Genomic DNA, 16,774 nt, shown 5'->3' with positions numbered 1-16,774 from the left:
CTTTATCCCCACAACACCAAAAAGTGACCTGACCAACGGAGTTTCAGATCCTTCCACTTCTGATGGCTGCCCAGCTAGCTCAGCTCACTTGCTGGAGCCTCCAATCTGCTTCATCCCCGACCTGCTGACCTGCCTATGGCCCCCAGCAAAGAACTTCATTAAGGCTGAGAATTTATTCCTCCATAAGCCCTTAATTTATTACTGCGCTGATTGGGACTCTGAATGCTCCAAGGTCAGAAAAAGTCGTACTCAATCGTAGACAACAACCTTCCCTTTAGCAGTTTCTTCTGCTGTCCACTCCCAGGGGAGGGGAGGCAGAAATACTTCTGGAGGAACCCAAGAAGGTCTCTTCTTCCTTACTCTGTCCCAGCTGGCCCCAGCCCCACCCCTTCAGAGCACCCAGAAATTGCAGCAGGGCATATAGCACAGATGGTAGAAGAATGGTTGAAGAAAAGTGGAGCAGCAGTCTTCATGCCCTGGTACAGCTGGGTCTGTTAAATTCTAGGTGACCCCCGCCCCTACAACTTCTGAGCATGACTGGCTGAGGCCCGTCTGCCAGGACTGACTCAGAATCCTCCTAAGGATGCATGCCTGCTTCTCCAAAGCCCATCTAAACAGGCTCAGACATCAGAGGGAATTCCAGGCCATTTGTGAGTGTATGTGCACGAACTTGCATGGCTTAGTCTGATGGACGTGACTTGTGTGTATATATATATGTGCAGGCATGCATTTGTACATATACTTATACCTATGTGTCCACGCATATGCAGTGAGTGTATGTATGTGTGTGTGTGTGTGTGTGTGTATATATATATATTTTATGTGTGCATGTATATATCTATCTATTCACATCCTTATGGAGGTCTCATCTGCCCCCTCCATTTCTTGACCTATTATTTACAACTAGAGACCTGGTGCACGGATTCATGCACCAGTGGGGTCCCTCGGCCTGGCCTGCGGGGATTGGCCGAAACCGGCTCTCTGACATCCCCCGAGGGGTCCTGGATTGCATGAGGGTGCAGGCTAGGCCGAAGGACCCCATCGGTGCACAATTGAGGTCAAGGAGGGACCGAGGGAGGTCCCCAGGGCATGTCCAGCCCATCTCACCCAGTCCTATCTGCTGGACCCCAGCAGCAAGCTAACCTACTGGTCAGAGTGTCTACCCCCTGGAGGTCAGTGCATGTCATAGCAACTGGTCGAACAGATGAACAAATGGTCAGACACTTAGTATATTAGGCTTTTATTATATAGGATAATATTCTCCTCCACCCAACCTTAGCTACCCACTCCCATGGGCACATCTTGGAACTTGCTAATACCTATAACTGCCCCATCTCTGAAATCACTAATTCAGAGATCCTACTGTCTAACCATAATCTATTACCCTCCCATCTGGCACGTTCAGCTATACCTGATATAACTGCTCCTCATCTTACTAGGACCTATCTACTTTTTCCATCAGGCCCCTTGCTGTCTTCACTTCCCTCAATATCCACTTTAGATCTCATAGTCCATTTTGGCAACCACTGTCTTGACAATATCTTCAACTCCTTTGTTCCTTTCATCACACTTCATGGGAAAATATCCACCCTAGATGACTCTAAATGTCTGTCTTCTTTTTTAAAATACATTTTTATTGATTTTTAGAGAGAGAGGAAGGGAGAGGGATAGAAAGACAGAAACATTGATGAGAGAGAAACATCATTAATCGGCTGCCTCCTGCATGCTCCCCCCGCCCCCCCAGCCCTCAGCCCCCGCCCCCCCCCCCCCCCCCCCCCAGGATCAAGCCTGCAACCTGAGCATGTGCCTTGATCCGGCAACCTCTTGGTTCCTCGACGCTCAACCACTGAGCAACACCAACCAGGCTAAATGTCTGTCTTCTGCATGCCCATAGCCAGGCAGCTGAGCTCTGCTAAATAAGTCATGCCACTGAACACAGTAGTTCCACTACAAATTAATATCATCAGCCCCAACTGGGCCCTGAGCACTGCCTAAAATCTTACTATACTTCTCAAGTCAGCTCACACTTCTATTTACTAAAATATAGCAATTTTTTCCACTTTCTCCAAACCTTCCCATCTCTCCCCTATTAGTTACCAGCAAATGACTCATCTACTTCATAGAGAAAAAGCTATTAGATGGGAACTACTTCAACTTGCCATCATCAAACCCACAAGCCTGCCTGCAGCTATCTTCTTCTTTCCCCATCACAATGGAAGAGGGACCTTCCTCTTGAAGACAGCCAATTTCAAGAAACTGGGCTTCCCATCCTATCTCCTTTCACCTTCTCAGAGACCTCTCCTACTCCTATATTTTCAACCTTTCCTCCTCTAATAGTGCCTACAAACAAGCACATATGTCTTCCATCTTAAACCACAAAACCTGCCTCAACCCCACACTTGCCCTACCACAGCTCCTGCCCTTTCTCGCTCCTTTGAAGACTCTTCTATGCTTAGTACCCTGTACTAGCTTCCCCTTACCCCAAGGACAAAGATCAAAGTCTAAAGTGTGGCCTATAAGCTCCCCCTCCAGTTTCACCTCATGCCACCCTCCTCACTTCCCCACATTGACTATGCTTCAGGCAGTCATTCATTCAACAAATAATGATTAGTGATGGGGCCAGAATAGTGAACAAAAGAGGCAAAAATTCTCTACTTTCATGGAACTTACATTCTAGCTCCATGAAGCTGCCAGGCTTCTCACCTCAGGGCCTTGCCACAACGTTAGCCAATTCCTGCTCATCCTTCAGATCCCAGCTTAGCCACCCCTCAGGGAACCATTCTCCAACCCCATAGGTCGAGTCCCCATGACTCTGAAATTGTTAACAATTGTATTGTTATAATACAATTAAAATTATTTAACATCCATCTTTTCTGTTATATCTCCTGGGCCTAGTTCAGTACCTGGAACACAGAAGGCACTCAAGGATATGTTTATTGATGAAGATGTGTATGTTTCTTTTTATTCATGTGTCTTTACTCCCTATGATTATGTTTCCATAAACACATTTATGTCTGTATATTTCCACAGGTGACTATATGAATATGTATTATGCCTGTATGTGTACCTATTAGCAATTTTGGGTATGCCCACTTGTGTGTATGCGTTCACATGACTATACATGGGCATGCGTGTGTGTGTGTGTGTGTGTGTGTGTGTATTCTTCTGGCCCCTCAGTGAAGCTCTGACCTCCTGGAGGGAGCTGAGAGCAGGGCCCCAAGTCCTCTCTAAGCTGACAGTTCAATAAGAGTATAAGATCATTCAATGACACTCCAAATGTCAGCAAACATTGGCTTGCTCCACTGTGCTACAGGGGAAGTAGGTGGAGGCGGGAGATGTGGAAATCTGGTCATTAAAAGCTGCTTTTCCCTGATGCAACCCGCACCATTTCTGGACAGGAGAGGGCGGCTGAAAAACAACATTTTGCCTTTCCTCAGATTAGAGGTCTTAGGAAATGGGAATGGTGAATTCACTCCCAGTTGCTTACTTAGTAGGCAGATCTAGGTGGCCAAGCAGACCAGAACCCTCCCCACTTTTTTAATGGGGAAAAGCTCTGTAGGGGAGTCGAGAAGAGAAGGAAAGGAAGGAGGGACCAAGTAAGATCAAGGACAGGAGTGGATCCTGTAGATCAGTGATGGCGAACCTATGACACGCGTGTCAGAGGTGACACGCGAACTCATTTTTTTGGTTGATTTTCCTTTGTTAAATGGCATTTAAATATATAAAATAAATATAAAAAAATGTAAGTCTTTGTTTTACTATGGTTGCAAATATCAAAAAATTTCTATGTGACACGGCACCAGAGTTAAGTTAGGGTTTTTCAAAATGCTGACACGCCGAGCTCAAAAGGTTCGCCATCACTGCTATAGATAGTCAGAGTGTGGGTCACATATGGGGAAAGAAGGCATGGAGTAAGCCTTTGCATGATACTCCCACAACCTTGGCAATGACCTCTCTGGTTTTGCTTTTATTGTTACTCTTTTTAAGGGAGCAGGTATCTTTGTGTAGCCTACACTAAGTCATGCAGTATAAACAACAGAAAGATCACCATGCCCCTGGACCTCCAGGGCCCTGTAGCCTCCCTAATTTGAATGGCTGCTGGCAAGGACTGAACCAAAGTCTGGAATTAGACATCTCTCCTGCTGGACCTTCAAGCAAAGCTGCAACATGAGGTGGCTAGAGGGTAGGAAGGAAGGGGTTAGACCTCTTGTTTTTTCTTAGACTGGCTAAGTTTACCTCCCAAGGGGCCATCACAAGGCCAACTGGGATTAGGGTCCTCAGTTTCCCCTTGTGCCCATTTCCCCTCTATGGTTCAGCACAGTCTGGCAAAGAACCAAGCTGAACAGGCTACGGCAGCCCACTTCCACCTGCAGCAGCATCAAGGTAGCCCTGAGTGGCAATGTTACCACACGGGTCGGCTGCTTTCCTGCCTTTCTGCTAAGGAACCTAGAGGCAGGGAGCGATCCATATACCAAAAAGTCTAGTGAACTTCACAGAGCAATTGTTCATGGTCAGCGCCTGCTTCACCTGGCAGGGCCTTCACATTGCATTTGCCAAGGCCAGCAAGCAGCCTCAGATGCACTCTGACAGCTGGCATGCTGTCTTCTAGGAGCGCAGGCCTAACCACACCCACACATGCAACTCTGTGAAATCCTGAGTAAGAGGGCCTCTATGGAGCCAGCTCTCAAAGACCAGCCAGGCAGCCAGCAATCATTCAGAGCACATACTCTGTACCTAGCCCTGATCTGGCCACTGGGGACACAGAAAGGAACCAGATTCAGTCTCTGTGCTCCAAATAGACATGGCCGTAAGGAAACACACACACCGACTCAGTTTCACCACTCTAAAATCCAAAGTGTTACAGAGCCTCAAGGCAAGAGACTGACCGCAGAGGTGATACCTGAGCTGAATCTTTAAGGAGAGGGAAAATACCCGATGAAGATGACTAGGGGGCATTTCACAGAGAAGTAAGGTCGCAGGCCAAGAGCCGAAGGTAGCACAGAGCCTGACTTCCACAGCCAAAGATGGCAGGTAGTAAGCAGCTGTTGTTTGGGTGCATGAGGCGGTGGGGGGCTATGTGTGTCAGGAAAGATGGGTAGGGATCAAAGTACAAACAATGCAGAGTGCAGAGGCCTCTGTACCATGGAAAAGCAAAAGAGTTCACAAATGTTGCCACAAATAATGGCTGCCCTGAGACCTATGGAACAAAGTCCAAGGTCATTCTCTCTCACTGCTCCTTCCCATGCTCACTTAGCTCTAGCCCCACCCCCACACACCAAAAGCACACTACTTTCTCTGCCTAGAAAGCCTCTCCTCCTCAGATTCATATTGCATCTCCCTTGAATATGCCCAGTTCAAGACCCAAATCCTTAGGATCCCAGCCTGACCTCTCTTCTCTGAACCCCCTGGCAGCCACTACTCTGACCCCTGGTGTGTTTTCCCTTCTCCAAGCTTCCTGGGAGTCATTGCTGACTGGTGGCATGGGGTTCCTGAGGCTGCCCAGGGCTGTTGATCTTACTTTAGAAGGATTTATGGGGATGAGCCTCCCTAGTGCACTGAGCCTCCTGGAGCAAGGATCCACTAGAGCAGGGATCTAGGGAGTCTATTCCTACGCCTCCTTTCTTCCGTTTACCTAGGAGGTACAGCACACACTAGGAAAGAAGAGTTTTATGAGGATCCATTATCTGCCACGGCCCACCTCTCAGCCCACAGCCTCAGCCCTCTCCCCAGGTGCTTGGTGCTCCTCGGGAACTGGGCTGTAGTTTCCATGGCCCTTCTCATGTGAGCAAGGCTCTGCTGTGGCTAGGCAGGACCAAAGCCAGCCTGAACCAACGCTACCTGCCAACCAGAGGAAGATATCAGGGCCAGTCAGAAGGGTCAGAGGCCACACTCATGATCACATTAAAGAGGAGACTTCCCCAGAGATTCAGTTAGTACCGCATCTCTCCTGGCAATAATACAGCTCAGCCCAGAGATTCAGCTCTGAGCAAGAACCTGAAACCCCCTTACTGGAACTTCTCTGCACATCTGGGTGATACCAAATAGGGAAGTGTCATACTCCACTCAGCAGCCTGGTCCCCACATGCAGCTCCCCACTTTCAGAAATAACCACAACCTTCCAAGGCTCATTAGCTAGAAAAGAGGAAACAGGGATGTTGAGAAAAGAGAAGAACAGAAAGAAAAGGAAAGATGAGAACAACAAAAAGAAAAAAACAGAAATGAGAAAAGAAAGCAAGGGAGGGGAGATCTGAGGCACAGGAGAACCTGACGAAGCACCCAAGTGGGGCTCAGACACAGTACCTTTTTCAGATTAATCCACTGCTTGAAGTAATCTGCCACTGGCAAGCCCAAGTACTGGCACTGGCCCGGGAGCCTACAAAAAGGGAAGAGAAAACAAGTTGGGCACACACGTCCCAGGTATGGAGTCTTAAGCTAGGAAATCCAACATAGAGTCCATAGGCAAATAGACCTCAAAAAGCCCACCCATTAGCCATGGGTCCCATCCCACCCAAGAAAGGGCCCCCACCTCCAGCACCCTGGACACTGGGCTTCATATCCAGCCCTCAGATCCAAATGTGAAAACCTGAAGACTATCTATATATATAAAAAGCCAGCAACTGGAATGCCGGAACAACTGGAACAACCAGTTGCTATAACACCCACTGCAGCCAGCGAACCGGCCCGATGGGGGAGGAGGGGGGGTCGTCCATCCAACCTCCCTCGGCCCCTCCCCCCAGCCGGCCCCGCCCCTGACTGGACTCTCCCACCCTGATCGAGGGTGGGGCGGCCGTCCAACCTCCCCTCGGTCCTTCCCCCAGGCTGGCCCCACCTCCAATCAGCCTGCCACACCCTGATTGGCCTGCAGCCCCTCCACCCCAGCCGGCCCCGCCCCATTAGCACCCCCACCCCAAAAGGGGGCGGGGCTGGCTGGCCAACCTCCTGAAGATCCTCCCCCCAGCAGGCCCCGCCCCTGATCGCCCCCCCACCCCAATAGGGGGTGGGGCCAGCCAGCCAACCTCCTGCAGTCCCTCTCCCCCAGACCGCTGGTCCCTAATTGGCCCCCCCACCCCTATCAGGGTGGGCCAGCCGGCCAACCTCCTGCGGTCTCCTCCTCTCAACAGGTCCAGCCCCGATCCGCCCCAATTTGGGCCAGGCCGGCCGGACCCCACCCGTGCATGAATTCATGCACTGGGCCTCTAGTTCAAAATAATATCAGCAGCTACTATTTTCTGATGGCCTACAATATGTTAAATATCTTATTAAAAGTTTCACATTATTCTTCAGAATGATGCTGTGAGGTAGGTACTGTGGCCTACATTTTATAGATGTGAAAATGAGATTCAGAGGGGTTACCTAAGATCCTACAGCTTAAAAAATGATAGTGCCAAGAAATGAACCCAGGTCTGTCTCATTCCAAAGCCTACGTTCTCTCCAGTGCACTAGCCCCTTGTTTTGTTAGAGCAGAGAGGGGAGAAACCGGATTTAGAGATAGCTGGCCAGGGACTTCCATAGGCTTTCTGCAAATCGTGACCATGCAGACAGATGAGAAGAAGTCAAAATTTAAGCCAAGAGTCTGTTCTTGTTTTTTCTTTAAATTAGAATTTATAAACTGTCTCCCCTTTGAGCCGAGGATGCCATTTTACTCACATAAATCCATTCACCCAAACATTTGCTGATATTTAGTAAGAGTCAGGCACTAAGGACTCAAAAAATAATACTTGATTCCAAGATGGCGGCCAGGAGGATGGCAATGAGGGAGAGAGTGTGAGTGAGGGAGTGAAAGGGGTGTGTGTGGACATGTGGTGCGTGTGTATGTCTGAGTGAGGAAGAGCTAGATCTCAAGGACCCTCAGGGGCTGGCTGACGGGCTCGCCTAGCTGGGCAGCCTCTGCCACTGCTGTAATCTCTCCCGGAGTGCCGGCTCTGCCACAGAGGCTGCACCATCTTGAAGGGGGAGAGCTGCTGTGACTGGGAGCCCAGCCTCACCTCCACCCAGCATGCTCTCAGACACCATCCGGGATCCTACAGCCACTCTGGCCAAGGGCCTGCTGCCTCAGCTGCCGACCCATGGACACCAGGACTCCAGCCTCCCCAGCTGAGGGCTCCTGTGAGTTCCAGAGGGCAATCCCCTCCCATCAGCCAGACGCTTTAGCCCTGGGCATCGCGAATGCATGAACGAACAGTCGAGCCTTACACAGCAGCACCGGGCTCTGTGACCACTCCAGCAGCAGGGCGAGCAGCCACCGCCCGCGACTGCCTGTGGAGCAGCTGCCGCCCACAACCGCGCGAGGAGCAGCCACCCCGCGACTCCTCAAGGAGCAGCCACCACCCACGACCACGCGAGGAGCAGCTGATGCCTGTGACTGCGTGAGGAGCGGCTGCCCCGTGAACACGTAAGAAGTGGCACCCCACAACCGTCTAAGGAGCTGCTGCTGCCCACAACCACGTGACCCGCCACCAAGCCCACTGCTGCAGCGACAGGCTCCACGCGATTTGACACCTAGATCCTTTGATGAAAGCTAAATAGGGAGACAGAAGAACAAACCCCAAAGGAAAGAAAAGGAGAGATCACCAGAAAAGGAACTAAATGAAACCGAGGCATACAATATGTCAAAAAAAGAATCCTATATAATAAAAGCCTAATATGCTAAGTGTCAGGTCGTGTGGTCGTCAGTTCAACCAAAGCGTAATATGCTAATGATATGCTAAAGCCGCTCAACCTTTCGCTATGACATGCACTGACCACCAGGGGGCAGACGCTCCGACTGGTAGGTTAGCTTGCTGCTGGGGTCCGGCCAATCAGGATTGAGCAAGACTGGACGAACACGCCCTGGAGCCCTCTTGCAGCCCCTCCCTGGCTGGCCAACCTCCCACATCCCTCCCCGGCCCTGATTGTGCACCGGTGGAGTCCCTCAGCCTGGCCTGCACCCTCTCGCAATCCAGGACCCCTTGGGGGATGTCGGAGAGCCAGTTTTACCCCAATCCCCTCAACGTAGGAGCTGCCCCTTGGTGGTCAGTGCACTCCCACAGGGGGAGCGCCGCTCAGCCAGAAACCAGGCTCACGGCTGGCGAGCACAGCGGCAGTGGCAAAAGCCTCTCCTGCCTCTGCAGCAGCGCTAAGGATGTCCAACTGATGGCTTAGGCCTGCTCCCCATGGCTCCTGGACTGCAAGAGGGCGTGGGCCGGGCTGAGGGACCGCCCCCTGAGTGCACAAATTTCATGCACCGGGTCTCTACTTCAGAATAAGGGTCATACAGTTCATAAACCGAATGGATGAGAAAATCAACAACCTATGTAAGAATCAGGAGGAAATAAAGAGTGATATAGCTACAATAAAAAACAATATAGAAGCTTTCAACAGTAGACTAGGAGAAGCAGAGTTGACCAAATTAGCGAATTAGAAAATAGGGCAGCAAAACACACCCAATCTGAACTGCAATTGAAGAAAAAAAAACAAAAGACAGGAGGAGAGCCTGAGGGAGCTTTGGGACAATGTGAAATGAAGCAACATATGTATAATAGGGGTGCAAGAATGACAAGAAGAGAAGCAAGGGTTAGAAAAACCTATTTGAAGAAATGTCTGAAAACTTCCCTGATTTGGGGAAGAAAAAGTCACACAACCACAGAGTCCTAAACAAGATGTACCCAAAAAGACCCACACCAAGACACATCGTAATTACAATGGCAAATGTTAATAACAAAGAGAGAATCTTAAAGGCTGCAAGAGAGAGACAGAAGTTACCTACAAGGGATCTCCCATTAGATAATCAAATGATTTCTCAACAGTAAAACATCAGGCCAGAAAGGAATGGAAGGAAGTATACTAGTATAAAGTGATGCTAAGCAAGGGATTGAATACAAGAATACTCTATCCAGCAAGACTATCATTCAAAATTGAAGGGGAAATCAGGAGCTTCACAGACAACAACAACAACAACAACAAAAAGGCTAAGGGAGTTTATCACTACCAACCCAGCAATGCAAGAAATACTAAAGGGACTGTTGTAAAAAGAAGAAAAAAACAAAGGGAAGAAGGAACACAGGCACAAAAAATAAAAATAGCTACAAAGAAGTACCTATCAATACTAACTTTAAACGTAAATGGCCTAAGTGCTCCAATCAAAAGACATCGAGTGGCTGAATGGATAAGAAAACATGACCCATATATATGTCGTCTACAAGAGACCCACCTCAGAACAAGAGACTCACACAGACTGAAAGTGAAGAGATGGAAAAATATCTTTCAGGCAAATGGAAATGAAAAAAAAGCTGGGGCAGCAATACTTATATCTGACAAAATAGACCTCAGAGTGAAGGCCATAATAAGAGATAAGGAAGGCCACTTCATAATACTAAAGGGATCGATACAACAAGAGGATAGAACTCTGGTAAACATATATGCACCCAATGCAGGAGCACTCAAAAAACTTCTGGAAGATATCAAGGGAGAGATTGACAGCAATACGATCATAGTAGGGGACTTGAATACCCCACTGACATCACTGGATAAATGCTCTAGACAAAAAATCAGCAAAGAAACAGCAATCCTAAATGACTCACCAGATCAGATGGACTTAATTGACATCTTCAGAACATTTCACCCCAAAGCTACAAAATATACATTCTTCTCAATGCACATGGCACATTTTCCAATATAGACCACATATTGGGTCACAGGCAAAGTCTCTCCAAATTCAAGAAGACTGAATTCAGATCAAGCATCTTCTCAGACCACAAAGGCATAATATTAGAAATCAATTACAATAAAAATAATCAAAAAAATTCAAGCACTTGGAGGCTGAACAGCATGCTATTAAACAATGACTGGGTTACCAAAGAGATTAAAGAAGAAAATAAAAACATCCTGGAAATGAATGACAATGAAAACACAACAATCCAAAACCTATGGGACACAGTGAAAGCAGTCCTGAGAGGGAAGTTCATAGCATTACAAGCTTACCTCAAAAAACAAGAAAAACTGGTAATAAATTATCTAACTCTACAACGTAAAGAATTAGAAAGAGAGCAACAAGAAAATCCCAGAATGAGCAGAAGGAAGGAGATAATAAAGATCAGAGCAGAAATAAATGAAATAGAGACAAAAAAAAAAATCAATGAAGAAACAAAGAGCTGGTTCTTTGAAAGGATAAACAAGATTGATGAACCTCTAGCCAGGCTCACAAAGAAGCAAAGGGAGAGGACCCAAATAAACAAAATCATAAATGAAAGAGACGAAATAACAACAGATGCCACAGAAATACAAAAGATTGTAAAAAAAAAAATACTATCTATGAACAACTCTACGCCAATAAAGTAAACAACCTAGAGGAAATGGACATATTCCTAGAAAAATACAACCTTCCAAAACTCAATCAAGAAGAATAAAAAAAAATCTCAATAGGCCAATAACTAAGGAGGAAATTGAAGCAGTCATCAAAAAGCTTCCAGCAAACAAAAACCTGGGGCCAGATGGCTTCACAGGAGAGTTTTACCAAACATTCAAAGAATAACTAAAATCTATTCTTCTCAGACTATTCAAAAAAATTCCGGAGGAAGCCACACTTCCAAGCTCTTTCTATGAAGCCAGCATTACCCTAATCCCAAAACCAGATAAAGACACTACAAAGAAAGAGAATTACAGGCCAATATCCCTGATGAACATAGATGCTAAAATCCTCAACAAAATTCTAGCAAATCAGATTTAGCATTACCTTAGAAAGATCATACACCATGACCAAGTGGGATTTATTTCAGGGATGCAAGGCTGGTATAATATCCGCAAATCAATAAACGTGATACATCACATAAACAAATTGAGAGACAAAAATCACATAATCATATCAATTGATGCAGAAAAGGCATTTGACAAAAATCCAACATCCATTTTTGATAAAAATTTTCAGCAAAGTCGGAATAGAGAGACCATACCTCAACATAATAAAAGCCTTATATGACAAATCTATAGCCAACATCATACTCAATGGGCAAAAACTAAAACCATTTCCCTTAAGAACAGGAACAACTTTCAGCACTCCTGTTCGACATAGTACTGGAAGTGCCAGCCACAGTGATCAGACAAGAACAAGAAATAAAAGGCATCCATATTGGAAAAGAAGTAAAATTGTCATTATTCACAGATGACATGATATTGTACATAGAACACCCTAAAGACTCTATCAAAAAACTACTAAACTAATAAATGAATTCAGCAATTTAGCAGGATACAAATTTAACACCCAGAAATGTATGGCTTTTTTATACACCAATAATGAACTCACAGAAAGATAAACTAAAAGAACAATCCCATTTACCATTGCAACAAAAAAATTAAGATACCTAGGAATAAATTTAACCAAGGAGGTAAAGGACCTGTACTCATAAAATTACGGGACACTGAAAAAAGAGATAGAGGAAGACATAAACAAATGGAAGAATATACCGTGTTCATGGATTGGTAGAATCAACATTATTAAAATGTCCATACTACCCAAAGCAATCTATAGATTCAATGCAATCCCCATTAAAATACCAATGGCATACTTCAAAGACCTAGAACAAACTCTCTAAAAATTCATCTGGAATAAAAAAAGATCCCGAACAGCTGCAGCAATCTTGAGAAAGAAGAATAAAGTTGGAGGGATCACAATACCAGATATCAAAGTATACTACAAAGTCACTGTTCTCAAAACTGCCTGGTACTGGCACAAGAACAGACATATAGACTAATGGGACAGAACAGAGAACCCAGAGATTGACCCAAGCCATTATGCTCAATTAATATTTGACAAAGGAGGCAAGAGCATACAATGGAGTCAAGACAGTCTCTTCAATAAATGGTGTTGGAAAAATTGAACAGATACATGCAGAAAAAAAAGAAACTAGACCACCAACTTACACCACACACAAAAATAAGCTCAAAATGGATAAAGGACTTAAACATAAGACGGGACACCATAAAAATCCTATAAGAAGCCATAGGCAGCAATCCTGCTCCTAGGGCGATGGAAACTAAGGAGAAAATAAACAAATGGGACTACATCAAAATAAAAAGCTTCTGCACAGCAAAAGAAACCATCAACAAAACAACAAGAAAACCCACTTCATGGGAGAACATATTTGCCAATGTTATCTCTGATAAAGGTTTAATCTCCAAATTTTATAGGGAACTTATACAACTTAACAAAAGGAAGATAAACAATCCGATCAAAAAATGGGCAAAGGACCTAAATAGACACTTTTTGAAAGAAGACATACAGAAGGCCAAGAGACATATGAAAACATGCTCAAAGTCACTAATCATCCAAGAGATGCAACTCAAAACAACAATGAGGTATCACCTCACACTTGTCAGAATGGCTATCATCAATAAATCAACAACGATAAGTACTGGAGAGGATGCAGAGAAAAAGGAACCCTCCTTCACTGCTGTTGGGAATGCAGACTGGTGCAGCCACTGGAAAATAGTATGGCGTTTCCTCAAAAAATTAAAAATGGAACTTCCACTTGACCCAGTAATCCCACTTCTAGGAATATATCCCAAGAAAACAGAAACACCAATCAGAAAGGACATATGCACCCCTATGTTCATAGCAGCACAATTTACAATAGCTAAGATCTGGAAACAGCCTAAGTGCCCATCAGCAGATGAGTGGATTAGAAAACTGGTACATCTACACAATAGAATACTACGCTGCTGTAAAAAAGAAGCAATTCTTACCATTTGCAACAGCATGTATGGACCTGGAGAGCATTATGCTAAGCAAAATAAGCCAGTCAAAGAAAGATAAATATCACATGATCTCACTCATTTGTGGAATATAATGAACAACATAAACTGATGAACCAAAGTAGAATCAGAGTCACAGAAGCATCGAATAGACTGTCCAACCTATGAGGGAAGGCGGGGGGTAAGGGGGTAAGAGATCAACCAAAGGACTTGTATGTATGCATATGAGCATAACCAACGGACACAGATGGGGGGCGGGGTGGTGAGGGCATGTGCTGGGGGGTGAGGGCGACCATGGAGAGGTCAATGGGGGAAAAAGGAGACTTATGTAATACTTTAAACAATAAAAAATTTATATTAAAAAAAAAGAGTAATACTTAACGCCTGCCCATAGGGGCTCACAATTTGCTCAGTGGACTGGACAATAAAAGAAGTAGACAGAACAGCTTTAAGTTGGAGCACTGGAGTACATGGAAGGATGGAGGAATACACGAAATATCAGCTGAGAAAGATCATAGTTTTCTTGCTAAGGGAAGAGCTTAGCTACAGGCAATAGAGAGCCTTTAAAGCAGTGGTTCTCAACCTTCTGGCCCTTTAAATACAGTTCCTCATGTTGTGACCCAAACATAAAATTATTTTCATTGCTACTTCATAACTGTAATGTTGCTACTATTATGAATCGTAATGTAAATATCTGATATGCAGGATGGTCTTAGGTGACCCCTGTGAATGGGTAGTTTGACCGCCAAAGGGGTCTCAACCCACAGGTTGAGAACCGCTGCTTTAAAGAGTTGTGGTTTACAGTGATTGTTCCGGTTCCGGTTCTGAAGCATCAAGAACAATACACTAAATAAAGCTGGGTAGTAGCCAGGAGACGAGACAGTAGTCATAGAGATATCGAGCAAGCAACAGATATTGGAGATGTAAAGGAGGACTGAAGGGGATGTGGGGCAGTGAGAGAAAGTAGTAGAACCCAATTCAAAGTTTGTGCCTTGGCTAGCTTCATACTACTCACTAAGACAGATATAAAGGAGACAGGGGCAGAGAGAGCATATCTGACACCAGAGCAGACCAACATTTAGTCAATTTTATTATTGTTGTATCCTTTTTACACCCAAACCAGGGTGGACTGCTCCCACTGCCTCACCCCTAGTACACCACTGGAAGGAGGCACGAGTTTGGGAATGCAATTTTAGGTAGATGCCTGGCACATGGTAAGCTCTCAATATCTATTGAGCATGAGATTCTTAGGAGACACTCAGCAGTGGGATGATATCTAAGAGGCAGCTAGACATCCAGTTTTAAAGAGAGGTTTGGACTGGATATACAAAATGCTCAATATTAATGTAACTGAAGTAAAATTAAAGACATAAGAATAGACTAAGGTCACCTGGGAAGAATATGGAATGAGAGGAGCAGAGGGACCATGTCTCATAAGTTTTATTGAGTTAAAATGAAACCAGGCCACTTCTACCCAACCATTACCACACACAAGAGACATATAGCCTCAGCTCTAATTTTGGACTTCTTAAATTCTTAGACCATCCTTTCTTAGTACTACACTAAAATCTGTCTCCTTGTAACTTCCGTCCTGAGGTATGTCTTTAGAAACTATAGAGAATGAGACTTCCATCTCTTCCTTGCAGAGCCCTCCCAAGATCTGGGAGCCCAGGAAGCTTCCCCCAGAGTTCCCTTCTCCAGGTCACACACCCTCAGCTCGTTCAAGAATTCCACAGGAGACTGCTCTGTCAATGGAGGAGCCCATTCTCTGTCTCACTGCTTCAATAATAAACTCACTTTCACTTTAAACCAAAAAAAAAAAGGAAAAAAAAGAATAATTCCACAGGAGATAATGTACCAGGAGTCAGGACTCACCCAACCCAACCCTGTTCCTGGAGGGCAGGACTCCTGGACCTTTTCACATCACCAGTGGTCAACCTAAACTACTGTGAAAGCAAGCCTCCCCTATCTGGGCTCCTATACAGGGTGGAGCAAAAATAGTTTACAGTCATTTCTATGGAAAAATAATATGATAATTAACAAATAATAATACAAGAATAAACTCCGTGCTTCGTGTACTCACAACTATAAACCTACTTTTGCTCCACACTGTGTAGAACTGATTTTTGAGCTTAAAATGCAGGTCATTAGTGTCAAATGCCATTGAGTGGTCAAGCAAGATGAGAGCTGAGAAACACCCAATGAATGTGGCATCAGTGGGCTGGTGGGAGCAGAAGGTAGCCTGCACCGTGCTTAAGAGTGAGTAAGAGGCAAGAAAATGGAGACTACAAGTGCAAACTCCTTTTTTAGGAAGCTTGGCAATGGGAATCCAGTTGAGATGACTGATTCCACCCCAGAATGTTTTGGGGCAGTTCAGTCTTCCCTCCATTCCTCTTCAGTTATTTGACAGACACTAAGAGGAAGTCGATTCTCAGGTGTCAAGCAGTATAGTAAGGATTTACTTTTCTAAGACCTATGATATCTTACCTGAAGGGAAGGTTCTTCTCAAACATCCAGGTGGCACAGTGACATTAACCACAACCAGTTAATTTCCTGGAAGGGGAATTCTTCTGAGGTCAAGATGATGAAAGGGTATCTAGGTAGGATGTACCCATGTGGGAACCAAGGGCAAAGAATACAAGAAAACTGGGCAGGGTTTTGAAGGACAAGAAGTGGTCTTAGGAGCTAGAATGTGATTAGCCTAAGACCGTGGTCGGCAAACTGTGGCTCGCGAGCCACACGCGGCTCTTTGGTCCCTTGAGTGTGGCTCTCCCTAAGCCTTAGGAGTACCCTAATTAAGTTAATAACAATGTACCTACCTATCTAGTTTAAGTTTTAAAAATTTGGCTCTCAAAAGAAATTTCAATTATTGTACTGTTGATATTTGGCTCTGTTGACTAATGAATTTGCCGACCACTGGCCTAAGAAGCAGAACTGTAATGTTTGGATAATTTTCTTATTTCCTTCAATTTTTTTTTCATGTTCCTTATCATTACTATTTGTGAAAATGCTTGCTGAGCTCAGCTACTTTTGAAAAATCACTTTAAGG

At 45.2% G+C, this 16,774-nt stretch overlaps 1 protein-coding gene across 11 annotated transcripts in view; it reads right to left on the bottom strand.

Annotated features, from left to right (window-relative positions):
* Positions 1 to 16,774, bottom strand: part of ERI3 (ERI1 exoribonuclease family member 3) — a 132,256-nt gene that overhangs the window by 52,886 nt on the left and 62,596 nt on the right. For all 11 annotated transcript variants that reach the window (XM_070404919.1, XM_070404915.1, XM_070404909.1 and 8 more), the window contains one exon: positions 6,301 to 6,373. In XM_070404919.1, the coding sequence (XP_070261020.1) occupies positions 6,301 to 6,373 (73 nt within the window). The remainder of the gene's footprint in view (positions 1 to 6,300; positions 6,374 to 16,774) is intronic.

Source organism: Myotis yumanensis, unplaced genomic scaffold (assembly GCF_028538775.1).
Source record: "Myotis yumanensis isolate MYYU_CA2020_CCGP unplaced genomic scaffold, mMyoYum1.0.hap1 SCAF_2, whole genome shotgun sequence".
Lineage (NCBI taxonomy): Eukaryota > Metazoa > Chordata > Mammalia > Chiroptera > Vespertilionidae > Myotis > Myotis yumanensis.
The sequence above is the reverse complement of the archived record's forward strand: the minus strand, read 5'-3'. Positions and strand labels throughout refer to the sequence as shown.